This window comes from Drosophila santomea, chromosome 3L, assembly GCF_016746245.2.
Source record: "Drosophila santomea strain STO CAGO 1482 chromosome 3L, Prin_Dsan_1.1, whole genome shotgun sequence".
NCBI classification, from domain to species: domain Eukaryota; kingdom Metazoa; phylum Arthropoda; class Insecta; order Diptera; family Drosophilidae; genus Drosophila; species Drosophila santomea.
The window spans coordinates 2,637,148-2,650,167 of NC_053018.2; the positions used below are offsets into that span (position 1 = coordinate 2,637,148).

The 13,020-nt window shown below is 41.2% G+C and overlaps 1 protein-coding gene across 3 annotated transcripts; it reads right to left on the bottom strand.

The window, feature by feature from the left end:
- Positions 1–147: 147 nt before the first annotated feature.
- LOC120449890 (peptidoglycan-recognition protein LA) lies at positions 148–4,757 on the bottom strand. 3 transcript variants are annotated; one of them, XM_039632569.1, is made up of 6 exons: positions 4,650–4,757; positions 4,162–4,479; positions 2,004–2,225; positions 1,716–1,951; positions 1,164–1,370; positions 148–1,097 (listed from the first exon to the last, which is right to left on the bottom strand). In XM_039632569.1, the coding sequence occupies exons 2-6, from the start codon at positions 4,457–4,459 to the stop codon at positions 954–956; spliced, it is 1,107 nt and encodes a 368-aa protein (XP_039488503.1). In that variant the 5' UTR covers positions 4,460–4,479; positions 4,650–4,757; the 3' UTR covers positions 148–953. The 3 variants fall into 3 exon arrangements, with proteins under 3 accessions (XP_039488503.1, XP_039488504.1, XP_039488505.1); XM_039632570.2 differs by lacking the exons at positions 4,162–4,479; positions 4,650–4,757 and adding an exon at positions 2,531–2,866; XM_039632571.1 differs by lacking the exons at positions 148–1,097; positions 1,164–1,370 and having other exon boundaries at positions 1,803–1,939.
- Positions 4,758–13,020: the final 8,263 nt, after the last annotated feature.

Sequence of the window (13,020 nt, forward strand, 5' to 3'; positions counted from 1 at the left end):
GCAGTTCCCTCTTCGCATTTGTGTTTTTATTTTTATTTATTTTTTTTTGTCTGCTTTTGGTCTTTACACGTGCCGTGCTAACGTCATAGTTTTTGGCCAAAAATTCGTTACGCGGTGTGGGTATAATTTATTTTTTTCAGGGCGCCGTGGGTTTAATTAGTCAATGAACGAACGTCACTCTTTTAGGGCAGGTTGGATTTTGGGTAATGGATGAAACGAGGGTCAAAGTTTCTCAACTCCTCTGTCGTCATAGTTTTATCCCATCGTTTGATGTGCAGAGTAAAAGTATAAACATATCAAAAGGCTATTATAAATCATTGAAAATGCGTATGTAGCTTTTCAGGGCTTTGAACTGAAGGTTGTCGGTATTAGCAGGAATACCCATTTTATTTTTAAATATTTCTGGGCAATTACCAGTCATCCTGTATAAAGGATAGTAATCACTGCATATGATAACAACAATAAAACATCATTAAAATATTGCATGTTAAATGCATTGAGTTGAAAGACAGATAAATGACAAAGGCAGCCACAGCGATCACAACATCGTCTATACAAGTGAAGTGAAGCTACCGATAACGATGTTGTACTGCCGCACAAAGGCTGTCATATATTTACACACTCACTAACACACTCATTCACTTGATTCATGAGTGTTTAAGCCCGTCTATGAGGGAGTGAAAGGGGTTCTGGTATGGGGTATTGGCACTGATAGAGGTTGACTGCGGCTTGGGAATTTCCAGCTTTTTTGAGCGACACTTAAACAAACAGCTCCAAAAAGAGAGACAGAGAGAGAGAGATCTGCTTTATAAGTAAACCGCTTGCTGCCAACCGGTTTACTGTGTTTTCGAAGCCGGCATAACCGATTAAAAGAAAGCTCGACTCGCCTTAGTATATGTATTAAATACAGTTTGTGTTTGGATTACACTTAGGTGGTAGAACAAAGTCTGTAGCTACTGCTTGGCATCCCACGATTCCGTTTTCATGCCCAACTCGCTGCCACACGCCGCTGCTCCGTCCATTCCGCAGCCGTAGAAGTGCGGCCAGTTCCGGATTTCTTGATACACATATGCCCCCGGGCTCCTGGTCGTTTTGGTCTGGAAATGTATTATCAAATATATTACGATGCATGGGTGTAGTTATAGATGCCTTAGTATAAATACCTGATTTTGCGCCACCAGTTTGTAGTCCACCTCAAGATTCCGGTTGGCCACGGCATGGGCCAGCAGGAATTGGACACCTTCCAGCTGCTTGGCACTGGGCTTGTAGCGTCCATAGTCGCCCATAAAGGTAATGGCCAATGTCTGGTTCGCATACGTGTTGGCCCAGTCCCAGCCGCGGCCCACGTAGACGTTGCCCTCCTCCGAAACCTGGTCGAAACAAATTCGGAAATTTGACAATTTGCGTAAGCGGAAAGCGAAATGCCCAAAAGGGCACGTGAACGTGCCGGGAACACAAATGCACTTCCTACTACACTCGAAACAAAAATGTTTTTCTAGGGCTCTAAATTTATTATGTTGAGATTTTCCTAGGCCCTTGGCTTTTAATTTTCCTATTAAGGTGTGTAAAAGTGTGCAGAACTTTGTATTTGTTGCATACTTTTAGTCACCTTTACAAGAAATAACTTAAACAAATTCAAGCAGACATTTTCAAATTTTTTTTGTGAAAGTAATGAATTTTCCAAAGATTAATTCCTTTGCAGGAAAACGACTTACATAGAAATTGGACTGGATGTCCGGCAGACCCTTCTCAGCAATGGCCGAGTCCTGGATGGTGCGCATCTTGATGGAGCACTTGTAGATGTTCTCGCAGGGCTGCGACTGCACTCCGATGTGGGTGATTAGGACGTAGGGAATGGGTCGCCTCAGGGGAATGGTCAGAGCCTGAGTAGTCTCAGAGGCACCCCACTGCTTCCGGTCGACGACTAGATGGCCGTTTCCTAGATTCGGAACTGTAGAATTGGTGAATTGGCTATAAGGACGCAGCAAGTGCCATCCACTTACACGTGTGGTGGTCGTAGTTGTTGCCAAAGTAGATGGCCTTGTTGCTGGGCAACTCGGGCTTGGGTCGATTGAGTTCCACGTAGAGCACAACCAATGCGGTGGCCAGGACCAACAGGATCAGCGTGATCAGCAGGATGGTGTTGCGGGTGACTCGTCTCGATGGCGAATTATCGCGACTTCGAGTGGCGTTGCCATTGCCATTGGCATTGTTGCTGTTGATTCCTAAATTAGCGAAAGTCGATCAATTAGCATGTGATTCAAAAGTGGAAATGGTATCGTTTCAATAGATATATATATACCAAAAAAAAAAAATTTTACATTTTACATATTAAAACTTATCTTATCTGTTGTTGTGCGGAAAGTTAAAAATAAGTGATGATTATTTACTAAAATTAATTTGAGTTATAATAAAGGGAATATAAATATAAATATTTTTTCGGTGTAGAACAACACGGATTTACTTAAACCTGTGAAAGCTTTCAGTGAATTTATTTTATTAGTAGATATTAGATTATGTTCGTATGTACTTGATGAATCCCGGGAGTGGGCTAAACTGGGCTCGGGAGTGCGTCTTCTGCGCGCCGTGCGTTCCGCGTGAACTTTCAGTAGCAGTTTCATGGCACACTGAGCTTATCACAACTCGTTGGTATTTGACAAAACACAGGGCATTATACGCCTATATCTCCATTATGAGTAATTGACTGCTGTGAGTCATCGGAAATAGCATAACTAAGTGGCTGCACAAATACTGGGAACAGCCGTGGTCTACAAATTGATTGTTTTATAATGTGTTATAATGGGTTTGACCGATAATCGGACGCCGGAGTGCCACTGGTACCGCCACCGCACCTGAACCCGTCGCACAGACAACTGAAAGGCGGCGCAGCTGTCGATGGAACAGAAAGAGAAACACGCTGGCAAACAGAGTGGCGAAAGCACTGGCTAAAAAGGCAGCCATCTCGCTCTGCCCTCGGTTGACATGTTTTTTGTTTGTTTCTGGCTGGTATGGTATTGTGATATTTAGAGGATGGTAGAGGGGGTGGAGGGGTGTGCAAGGGTGCGTCATGATATCGCCGGCCTTTTGTTGCTGTTTTTGGCATATCACATACTTTACTTTACACACTCACGCTGTGCACTCTTACTTCTCGTATTTCTCTCACCCTTCCGCTCTTGCGTACTACGTGACGTATGCGCAATATGCGCCGTGCATCGCCAAGTGGCTTAAGTTTGATCCACAAACCTCTGGACAGCCACTATCTCTCACTGCGAGTGTGCACGGTGTGCAACTGAGCGAGTGCTCTCTCTGGGTGCTCGAGATCGCGACTTTTTTTTTTATGTGTACGGGGATTCCAGGAATACCGCTACGCTATTTGCATTTCAATTACCTTGGTAAATCGCTCATCTGCTCTGTTCTTTTCGCTAAATTATTGACCCCATTGCCAAGTTGCTCGATCGAGTTATGGAACTTATTAGCCATAACGGATTATACATACATGCTTAATTTATTTTATTTTTAATTTAAGCTGGTTTAGTGCAAGAGCTAATATATTTAACCAGAGCTTCACAACATGCAGTTGTCATACAATTTAATTTGTCAAGCGAAATCGTAATAAAACACTTTATTAGTAATCAGAGCACAAATTAAAATCATCAACAAGATACCTAAATCGAAATTGTGCACGATCAGGAAAGTGATGGTAATAAATTCAGACAATCAGTTTATATCTTAAAAATTATTTCAATTTGCTAAAAGGAGCTAATATGCTTTTTTATTTAGGTGAGAATAAAATGATAAGGTTCAGCACCCTGCACCATTTAGCGTTAAGATTTACAAAATTAAAAATGTTACTACTTTAAATGAACAGTGAACCTGTTTTAAAAAACAAATATTAAGAAAGTACGATAAACTTTAAAGAGTTTTTTTGTAAATAATATAATTATTTATAAACAAATAAATATTTAAACACCCATACTGGGAAACAGATATTAAGAAAACCAATAAATGTTAAAGAGTTGCTTTGCAAAACAATATAATTATTCTGTTATATTATTGTTAGTTAAATACAGCAGAAATATGTAAATTTCCTTAGTTAAATGTTGGTTTCAATTTCCGCTCCACAACTATAATTTTCCACTGCCTTCAGGATCGGGGACTCACCTGCGGCCGTTTGCATGGCGTGCGCCTCCATGTAGTCCATATAGTATATGGATACCGGTCCCTGGTATTGGGTCATGGGACCGATGACCACGTCGGTGGAGTGGTTCAGGTTGATAACGCTGGACGGCTGGATAGCGGGATTCGTGAAGATGTTCTGCGGCATCGGCCGGCCGGAGGATGAGCTCGCTGAGCCGGCGGAGGTGAGGTTGTGCAACCTTTGGGCGGGACTCGGTCTTTGCCGCCCCTGAAGTGTCCACAGCGAAGTATCTGGGGTGGGGTTATTGCTCTCCTCAAACATGGCGATTTTTCTTGGGCTTGCTACAAAAATAATATGTTATGCATTGCATTATGGGTTTTCCATAAATGTAGTTATTTATAGAGCCACTTATCAGAAGTTTTTAGTTGTTTTATGAATATATCAACGCAATTGTCGATGCCTATTTTTATTTGCGTCTAAAGTACTGTATAAAAAAGTGCAAAAACCTGACCTTGGTAATGTTAAAAAAAATCGTTGTATTTCTGGATGATCACGTCTCCGAAAATCCGTACTCTTTCCGGAGTACGTAGCTTTGTGTGCCGCCTGCGCGCCAGTCGAACGACAACTACTCAAAATTGCATTCCCGCTGGTGGGGATGAAATGGCAAAATAAACAAAATGTTGAGTCCTCTCTCTTGGCGCTAAAGTGATTGCGATGCCATTAGCACTCGCTCTCCGGTCTTTTTATTGTCATGCCATGAAAATCAGTTGAGTGGGAAAACCTTTTGCAGTTAATCATGCACTTTTTGATATTTAATTGCAGGCCTATGACTCGCTTTCATTTGCATACGGCCTTGGATTTTAGTGGAATAGTACCCATAGCCAATATGGCAAAAATTAAATTTTTTATAGATATGTTCTTATGGGAAAATTTGAGCAGTGTAAGGCATTTGTTTCACACTTTGAAGTGCGCTCCAAGTGGCGCCCTCTGCGGGATGTTGGTATAAGTAAGGGCAAGCAGTCGCAGCTTTCTTCAAGTTCAATGAGCAGCCGCATAGGTGGCGTTTTAATTACGCATACGCACCATTGGCCCTACAAATATTTTTAATATTTTCAAAAATAAATGTTTTATTTAATAAATTAACTTAAAGTATAGTTATGTTTTAAATTAATTTGTGTTTCTGTACAAAGCCATCAACTGTTGTGCATTCATTTTGAAGCGCGTGTCCTTTTTAAGCCACCTATTCGTTGTAATCCTTATCAATTTAATGTGCTCAACGTTCAACCAACAGCCACACGAGATGTCAGCCACTCGCTGCGCGCTGTCCAAGCGTCACTTTCGCCACACGACGGCAACTGCAGCACTTGACTTTGCCGTGGCTCTTGGTCCACGTGCACCGACGCCGCCCCTCATCCCCCCCCCCCCCCCCATTTCCCTTCATCCCCCTCATCACGACCCATCTCATCCAGCCACCAGACTATGTCAACTTGGTCTTTTTGGCTTTCGGACGGGAAGCGGTTTCATGCCTCACGGTGCTTCACTGAGAGAAGAAGATCTTCCATTTGCATACCCATCATAGATGTAAACTAATTGAACGTGTATATAAATGAAGTAAAATTATTACATATATAGAATTTAAAATAATGAAGATTTTGACGCATATAAGTTTTTGAAAAGCCAAATATTTATAAACGAAATTATTTTTAGCCATGCATGCGGATTGGGGGCATTATACTACATTATATTATACCCTTCGCATACCATCGAACTTAAAGTAGGAAAAGTAGGAATGTAAGACCTTAAAATTAGATTTTCTTTTTTTTATGGTGTAGAAAATATGGTGTGGGAATTTCTCGCTGTGCATCGCAGCCCGGTGCCTGGCTATTAACACGCTGCATGGCACGCAGCAAAAACAAAGCGCATACTTTGACGTCTGCCCTCCTAATGACGACCACGAGAATAAGGACGACGTGGCAGCGGTAGCAGCTTCCCAAGGGGCCACGACTTTATTCATGTTCAGTTGGCATTAGTCGACCCCCCACACCCCTTTACCTTATCCCCTATTCCCTTAGCTTGCCCCCATTTTTTTTTTTCGAGCTAGTGCAACCCCACAATTTTTGTTTTATTTTACTTTCTTTTATTCAGCCAGCTGTCTGCGGGGGTGTGAGTGCAGCAGCCATTGTGCCACCAAACGCAGTAAATGGTTAAGGGGTGCAGAGGGGTGCGGTGGGGGTAGGGCGGGAAACCGGGCGCAAAGACGCAGGTGAAAACCCCAAAGTGCCCTAGGACAGTGCGAAGTGCTGAGTCAAGTGTCAACTGCAAATGACATTTGCATTTCGCTGGCAGGGATCATCGAGGATGGGGGGATGGAGAATCCTGTGGAGGCTCTGGAACCGCTCCGGTGGCTCTGGTGGCTAGTGGCTGGTGGCTGGTGGTCGGTGGCAACGCGTCAACTACGAGTGACATTTGTTTTAGTTTTTCTTCCGCTTTGCGCAAGCCATTTGGCAGTTCGCTGTGTTTCCTCTCCAACAAGAGCAATGGGCAGCGGGTAGAGGCGCCCTGAAATATGCAACGAAAAGCGCAGCACAAAAAATGGCTCTGTGGAAATTTAAACTGTCATGGGTGCGCTAATACGTTTGGAGGCCTTGCCACAGCTTCATCAAAAGCTGTTTCAGATTCTGCCACTGAAAGATATATTTGAGATATATTTAGCAAAACTCTATGTTTGTTTACCCTAAATAGTAGAACTGCTCAAGGCTGATCTTAATGCTGAACTGATTGGCTTTCGGTTTATGAACACTCAACAATCCAATTGATTAGTATGCGCCCAGATACCATCATCCAGCATTCAGCATTCAGCATCAGTAATATAATAGAAGCAGACAGTATGCAAATTAGATATAGCCAAGGCAATGCACCGCATCTGCGGTGGCTGGCCATGTTAAATTGTGGTTATAAACTGCATTAGAGTGCATATAGTATGTATGTGCATCCAACTCGCCTTGAGTGGATGTGCATAAGTAGAATGCGATGCGTTTCATGGTTGAAATTGCCAACAATTTATCTGCCTTCCCGAAAGCCGCGTTAAATCTCATTCTATCAATGGTGCAGTTCTAGAAGTGCAAAAAGCTGCTGACTTTGACGTTTAGCGAAGAAAAGAGTTCGTAACAATGTATTCAAACATTAAATTCAATTCTATATATTTAATTCTATATATTCATATATATATGTTGAATTCTATATATTCACATATATATGTTGTATAATAAGCGGAATCTGCTCCCAAAAATGGGCTTCAGATGGGGTAACTGACATTCGAAAGTTCGAGCTTGTAATGGCAAATGAAGTGCCTCCACTTAACTGGCATTCCCCAAAATAAGCACAACAAATGGCGTTTCGAAACTATTTTTGACTTTTTGGCCACCGCCATCGGCGGCAATCGCTCGATATTTCTGCCCTTTGTGTTTATCGTGGAGCGTGGAACGCAGAACTCGGAGTTTGGAGTATGGAGTGCGTTTCGATCTCCTATGGCTGTCAGAGTAAAAACAAACAGAATCAGACATCTCAACCAGCCACCCTACCCATCCAAAAAGTACAAAAAAAAAGAAGAGAACTGAAAACCCCCATCACTCCCACACAATAAAATCGAAACTTTTGCATTGTACATGTAAATTGGCATTGCCTTTCCCAATGATGCTCCTGTTGGTTGTGGCCATTGTTGAATTTGCTGGGCGTTATGCAAAAAGAAAACTTTTCGCGCAGCGCATAAAATTTTATTTGTTGCTACTTTTGGGCTTGCGCTTGATTTGGCAGCACTCACACACGCACACTCACACTCGTGCACATGTGTGTGTGTGTGTTGTATAATGTATGGGCAATCCTGCTCGCTGATATTTGGCATATTTTGCGCACATCAATATCTCGCGTGCTAGTCGGCATCCATTCCAATACCAAGTGCACTGCGCAAAAATCATTGGATAACATAGTTTTTTTTGTTACCTAATAGAACATTTAATAGTTCTACTATTTAACCTTCGTAGTCATACATTTTCATCATTATTCGGCGATATTCCATTTGGTTAGGATTAAGTATCGCACTTTTTGTACTCATTTTTTTATATGATTTTAAATTGCTGTGAGAGTTAATGATTATAAGTAAGTATGACAGTAATTTCAGGACAAAAAAAAACAATTTCATTCATAAAATTAACTAAACTTGCTTAAAAACATATTACCATAAGTCAAAAAATGGCCGAACTTAGCATTTAAACAAACGCTTTATAATATTACTCATAGGTATTATTGCATTAGCAGTTCTTAAGTAGCTGAGTTTTAATGTTATTTAAGTTTACTCTTTTGTGTCACCCAAAGCTGACGAGTTTTTCTGTTTGTGCACTACTAACACCGATACCAATTCCCATTTCCCATTTCCCAACACCCCTCTGATCCCGAGTTACCATAGACCCGCGGGCGTATTGGCTGCGCGTTTTGTGGTGCACCATTGAGCTCAAGCGCGCGAGTGGGTGGCAGTAGGGCTGAGATGGGTGGGAGTGGGTGGTTTGGGGTGTAGTGGGTGCTCGGTGGGTTGCATGTGTGTCAGAAACGTGCACGGCACCCAGTTGCAATATGAAATGTGTGTGTGTGTGTGCCTGTGTGCCTATTTCATTCTTCTGCTATCTGAGTTTTGGTTTGCGGCATTTAAGCAAATGTTTTCCAAATGCACTGCGTGTCGAAGTAAATTTCACCCGCAGCCTTTCTCACAATTATCGCAAGTACTTGCAGACTTTGGTGCGTGACTTTGGTTAGCTTGCTTCGTATTTTGTCTAATGATTTTCTATGATTTTTGAGCTGTTTAAAGGACGTCACATGCAAATGTAATATAATAAAGTCTAGTATTTAAATGTCCTTTTTTAACAGACAGAAAACCACTTGTATTCAGATGGGAACACTTTTGTCAGCAACCGTAACTGTAACAGAAATGTTATTTCAAATCTGTTCCCCTTAGGGGTAAAAGTTGTGGATCCAGTGTTTGGTTAACAGTAACACAACTGTTATTATATCCTGTTTCTATGTTATATCATTACTTTCGTTCCACAGCAGAAGGGGTTGCTTATGTTATCATTGCGCTGTTCTGATTTTAGGCAACAGTGATGTTTTAGCAGTGGTTCTTTTAAAGGGGTTTTTATGGCAACGTAACAGATATGTAATGTTTGCCTGCAAGCATAAGGATTGCATCCACAATGATATGGTAACATTAATGCAAAGATTTTCATTTCCATGGACATCCTGTTAATGTTATAAATTAACATCCCTTCTACATGAGGGGTAGTTTATGGCATTCTAAAGACATAACCATGTTAGCCAGCAGCACTCCTATTTTCAATAACAGATAGACTTTAATTAATTATGATGATTGATTAGAATATGAAAACATATTATACAAATTATTCAGACCAAGTTCTGAATTTTGATAAAATAACAGTTTACTTTATCAAGCTATTAGTTCGGCTTCAACAAATGGAATCCCAGGTACAAATCAGCCATCCAATTTCATTTTCATTCATAGCCGAGCCTAATAAATTTTCTAATATGCCTAATTGGATTTTGGTAACAGTGTTTACGATTTGGCTGATTTCATCACGGCTCGTGTGTCCTTTTGTCGCAATCCTGGCATTGCTGGCAATCCTGGCATTGCTGGCAATCCTGGCAACTGGGACACTGAGGCGCCTTTCTCCGCTTACTAGCCACGTGCAATTTAATGTCTGCTTCTGGTCAATTACACTGAAATGTAGTTCAAGTCGGCACAAGGGGCGGAGGGTGGTGGGCGGTGCCGTTGCCATTTCGATAATTAAATGTATGCTCATGTGTGCGAGAGTGCAGGCTCGCATACACATACACAGACACACACATGCACCATTAGTGGTAAAATGTTGTGCATTTTTACAGTGTGAGTGTGGCTGGAATTATGCAAATTGAACCGCAGAAACGCTTTTAAAATGTTTTAAGTGCATTTGCATGAATATTTCGGCGGTGCGCACACACTCACATACAAAGTAGCTGGGGAAAAAAAAGAAGAGAGTGCACTGCAGTTGCTGCAATGTGTGTCAACCAATTTTAGTCAAATTGAAATTTGTAAGCGCAGCGACCTTCTCGACTCAACTCGCCGCTACCCGTGACCCCTGACCACGGCCCAGAAACGTAGTGAAAGCATTTTCCGCTTTTCTCATACTGGCCGTTTGCGTCTTCTTCTTGGCCATCTTGCTACTCATTTGGCTGATGAACATCCGGAATTTTCTGTGCTTTTTTTGTACAATGAAAATGAAAACCACAACAAGGGCAGAGCAAGAACATATAGTGCACGAGGAGAAATATTTTAATTATACATTGTCAAATTGCGCTGAAATCAGAGATGGTTATGATAATAATTAATGGCACATCAATATACAGAAAGCACAAGTAGTATTAATTATGTTTTTTACATAAACTTATTTGCTTGAAAATGTATAGTTATATATCATATCATAATATATTTCTAAATAGAATTATCAGTACATTTAAAATGTTGGAAAATAAATTATATAGGATACAATACTCATTAAATACGACTTTAAATGGAAAATAAATTTTATAGGATACAATACCCATTAAATACGACTTTTTAAATAAGTATTTTATTTTTTTTATAACAATCGAATTTTTTCTCGCTGTTAAGGACAAGTAATCATAGGAATACCAAGAAGTACAATGTCCGCGGAGGCGTCCAAAAAAAAAAAAAGTGAACGCCGGACGGATGATCCGTCCCGGTTTCTGGTGTCTGGTGTATTCTCCGGCTCCGGCAGGTCCAACTAATTGAAGTGCACTGAAGCAGAACCGTTTGCCAATCTCTGTGATAAGCCATGCAGAATCGTGCTGCGAGGCGTAAATTAAAAATATAAGAAGCGGCCGACAGGAAGCCCGAAAATGAAGAAGTAGAATACCGAAATGAGATACGATGCCAAATGCGCTCGAGTTGATTAAATTCGGTATCAATCACAAGTTTATGGCCTCAAGAGTCGGCAAAGATTTTGATGGATTTTTCGGTAGGCGATATTTAAGCCCGTCGGCGAAGGCGAATTTCGCGCGTAGGAAGCATTGAGCTCGCAGAGGAAATCGTCGCCATCGCCGCTTGATTGCTCGGCCACGTTTATATCTTTATAGAAATCGCCATCAGCAGGATGCTCGCCGGCGCACTGGTATTGGTGCAGCTGCTCCTTCGGTCAGTCAGTGCAACCGGAAACGGAAACGACAGAGTCTACACAGTCACAGTCTACAGCATGGCTGAGTTCAGTACATCGATGGCAGTCGCCGCTCAATTTGGTAATGAAGTCCTTGTCGTTGTCGTTATCCTTGTGCCCAAACGAAACGAATTTGTACCAAATACCCGACCATCTTTTCTTTCTCTCGCTGGCTTCATTATGTTTTCTTTGGCTCAACGCTGGCATAACAGGAAAATCATTAGGCCATGCCGATTTGACCCGCCCCCGCTGATTGCCGAGGGGCGAACCTGCTGCTCCTGCAACTCCTTCTGCTCCTGCAGATCCTTCTGCTCCTGCTGCTCGAAATGCTGGTGGCGGTGTAGTATTTCCTTCACTGGAATGCCAGGAGCAGCCAGCAGTCGGGACCTTCTGATCCTGATGCTGCAATTTTCCTGCTACTGGACTGCAATTAATTAAATTTTTCGCCCCCATTGTTGTTCTCGTGGTTGTTCTTGTTGCTGTAGTTGCTGTTGTTGTTTTTATGTTGGCCGTCTGTCGCAGGAACTGCAAGGCAAAAAAGCGGCGAAAGGTTGCCCATGGTTGCAATGCGTGCGGCTTTAATAAATTTACAAAATTCATTAAATCCTTTGTGCAGCATGTGGGCATGGTCGCTCATCCTGTGGCCACCGCCCCCTCGCTTCTCGGGGGCGTGGTTCGTGTGGCAAATTAAGCGCTACAGTCCAAGTGCCAAGGGGGCCAAAGTAATATTGCCATTTGTGGCCTTAATAGCCACGTCCGGTATAAGAAATTTAAACAGTTCTCAAATGCTTCAAATGTTAACGACCTCAAAAGATGTATGAGTTGAAAAATTTAAATTTAGTTCCATATCCTATTAAATTTATTGTGTTAGTCGAGACTTTCTAGCTATTAAAGTTAATCAAATGAAAATGGCAAAGTTTTAAAGTCATGGCTTTACTTTCGAAGCTCTGACCAAGTGTTTAATGCTGGTTGAAGAGCATAATAATACTCTTAAAACTCAATGCACTTTTGTTGTATCAAATAAAGCTTTTACCATCAAGTTTTTTGTTGTCAATATGAGTTGGAAATTAAGCTTGCTTTTTAGATTTTGCTACTAATTGAATGCGATTAATTGTGATAATTAAAATTGATGTGTTATGCATACAAATTTTCTAAAGTGTTTTTAATAAGCAATTTATTAGCGCATTCTAATTAGACAAAAATTTAGTTTAATATATGGAGAGAATTTAAATAAATTGAAAAATTGATTTGATCAAAGCAGTAAATTAAAAAAATGTAACAAATATTGGCGACAGTTTCATATTTTGATTGATACTGATAGACAGCTTGAAGTTTGTAATTAGTGATATTCAATTGGAAAAATACAGCCATAAGTTAGGCCTGTGCTAATTATTTTCCCAAAAGCCCTTCGGCCTAGTATAGTATAGTATAGTATATAATTTTGTCATGGCATCCCATTGGTTGTCATGAAATTTGTATCATTCAATTAGGCTGGCGACAGAGATGGATTTATGGGCAAATTGGGAGACGGAACGGCATGGAGAAAAATATAAACATCAATAAGCTCACGTCTTCCATCTGTTATTCCATTTGCCTCCGTATTTTTTT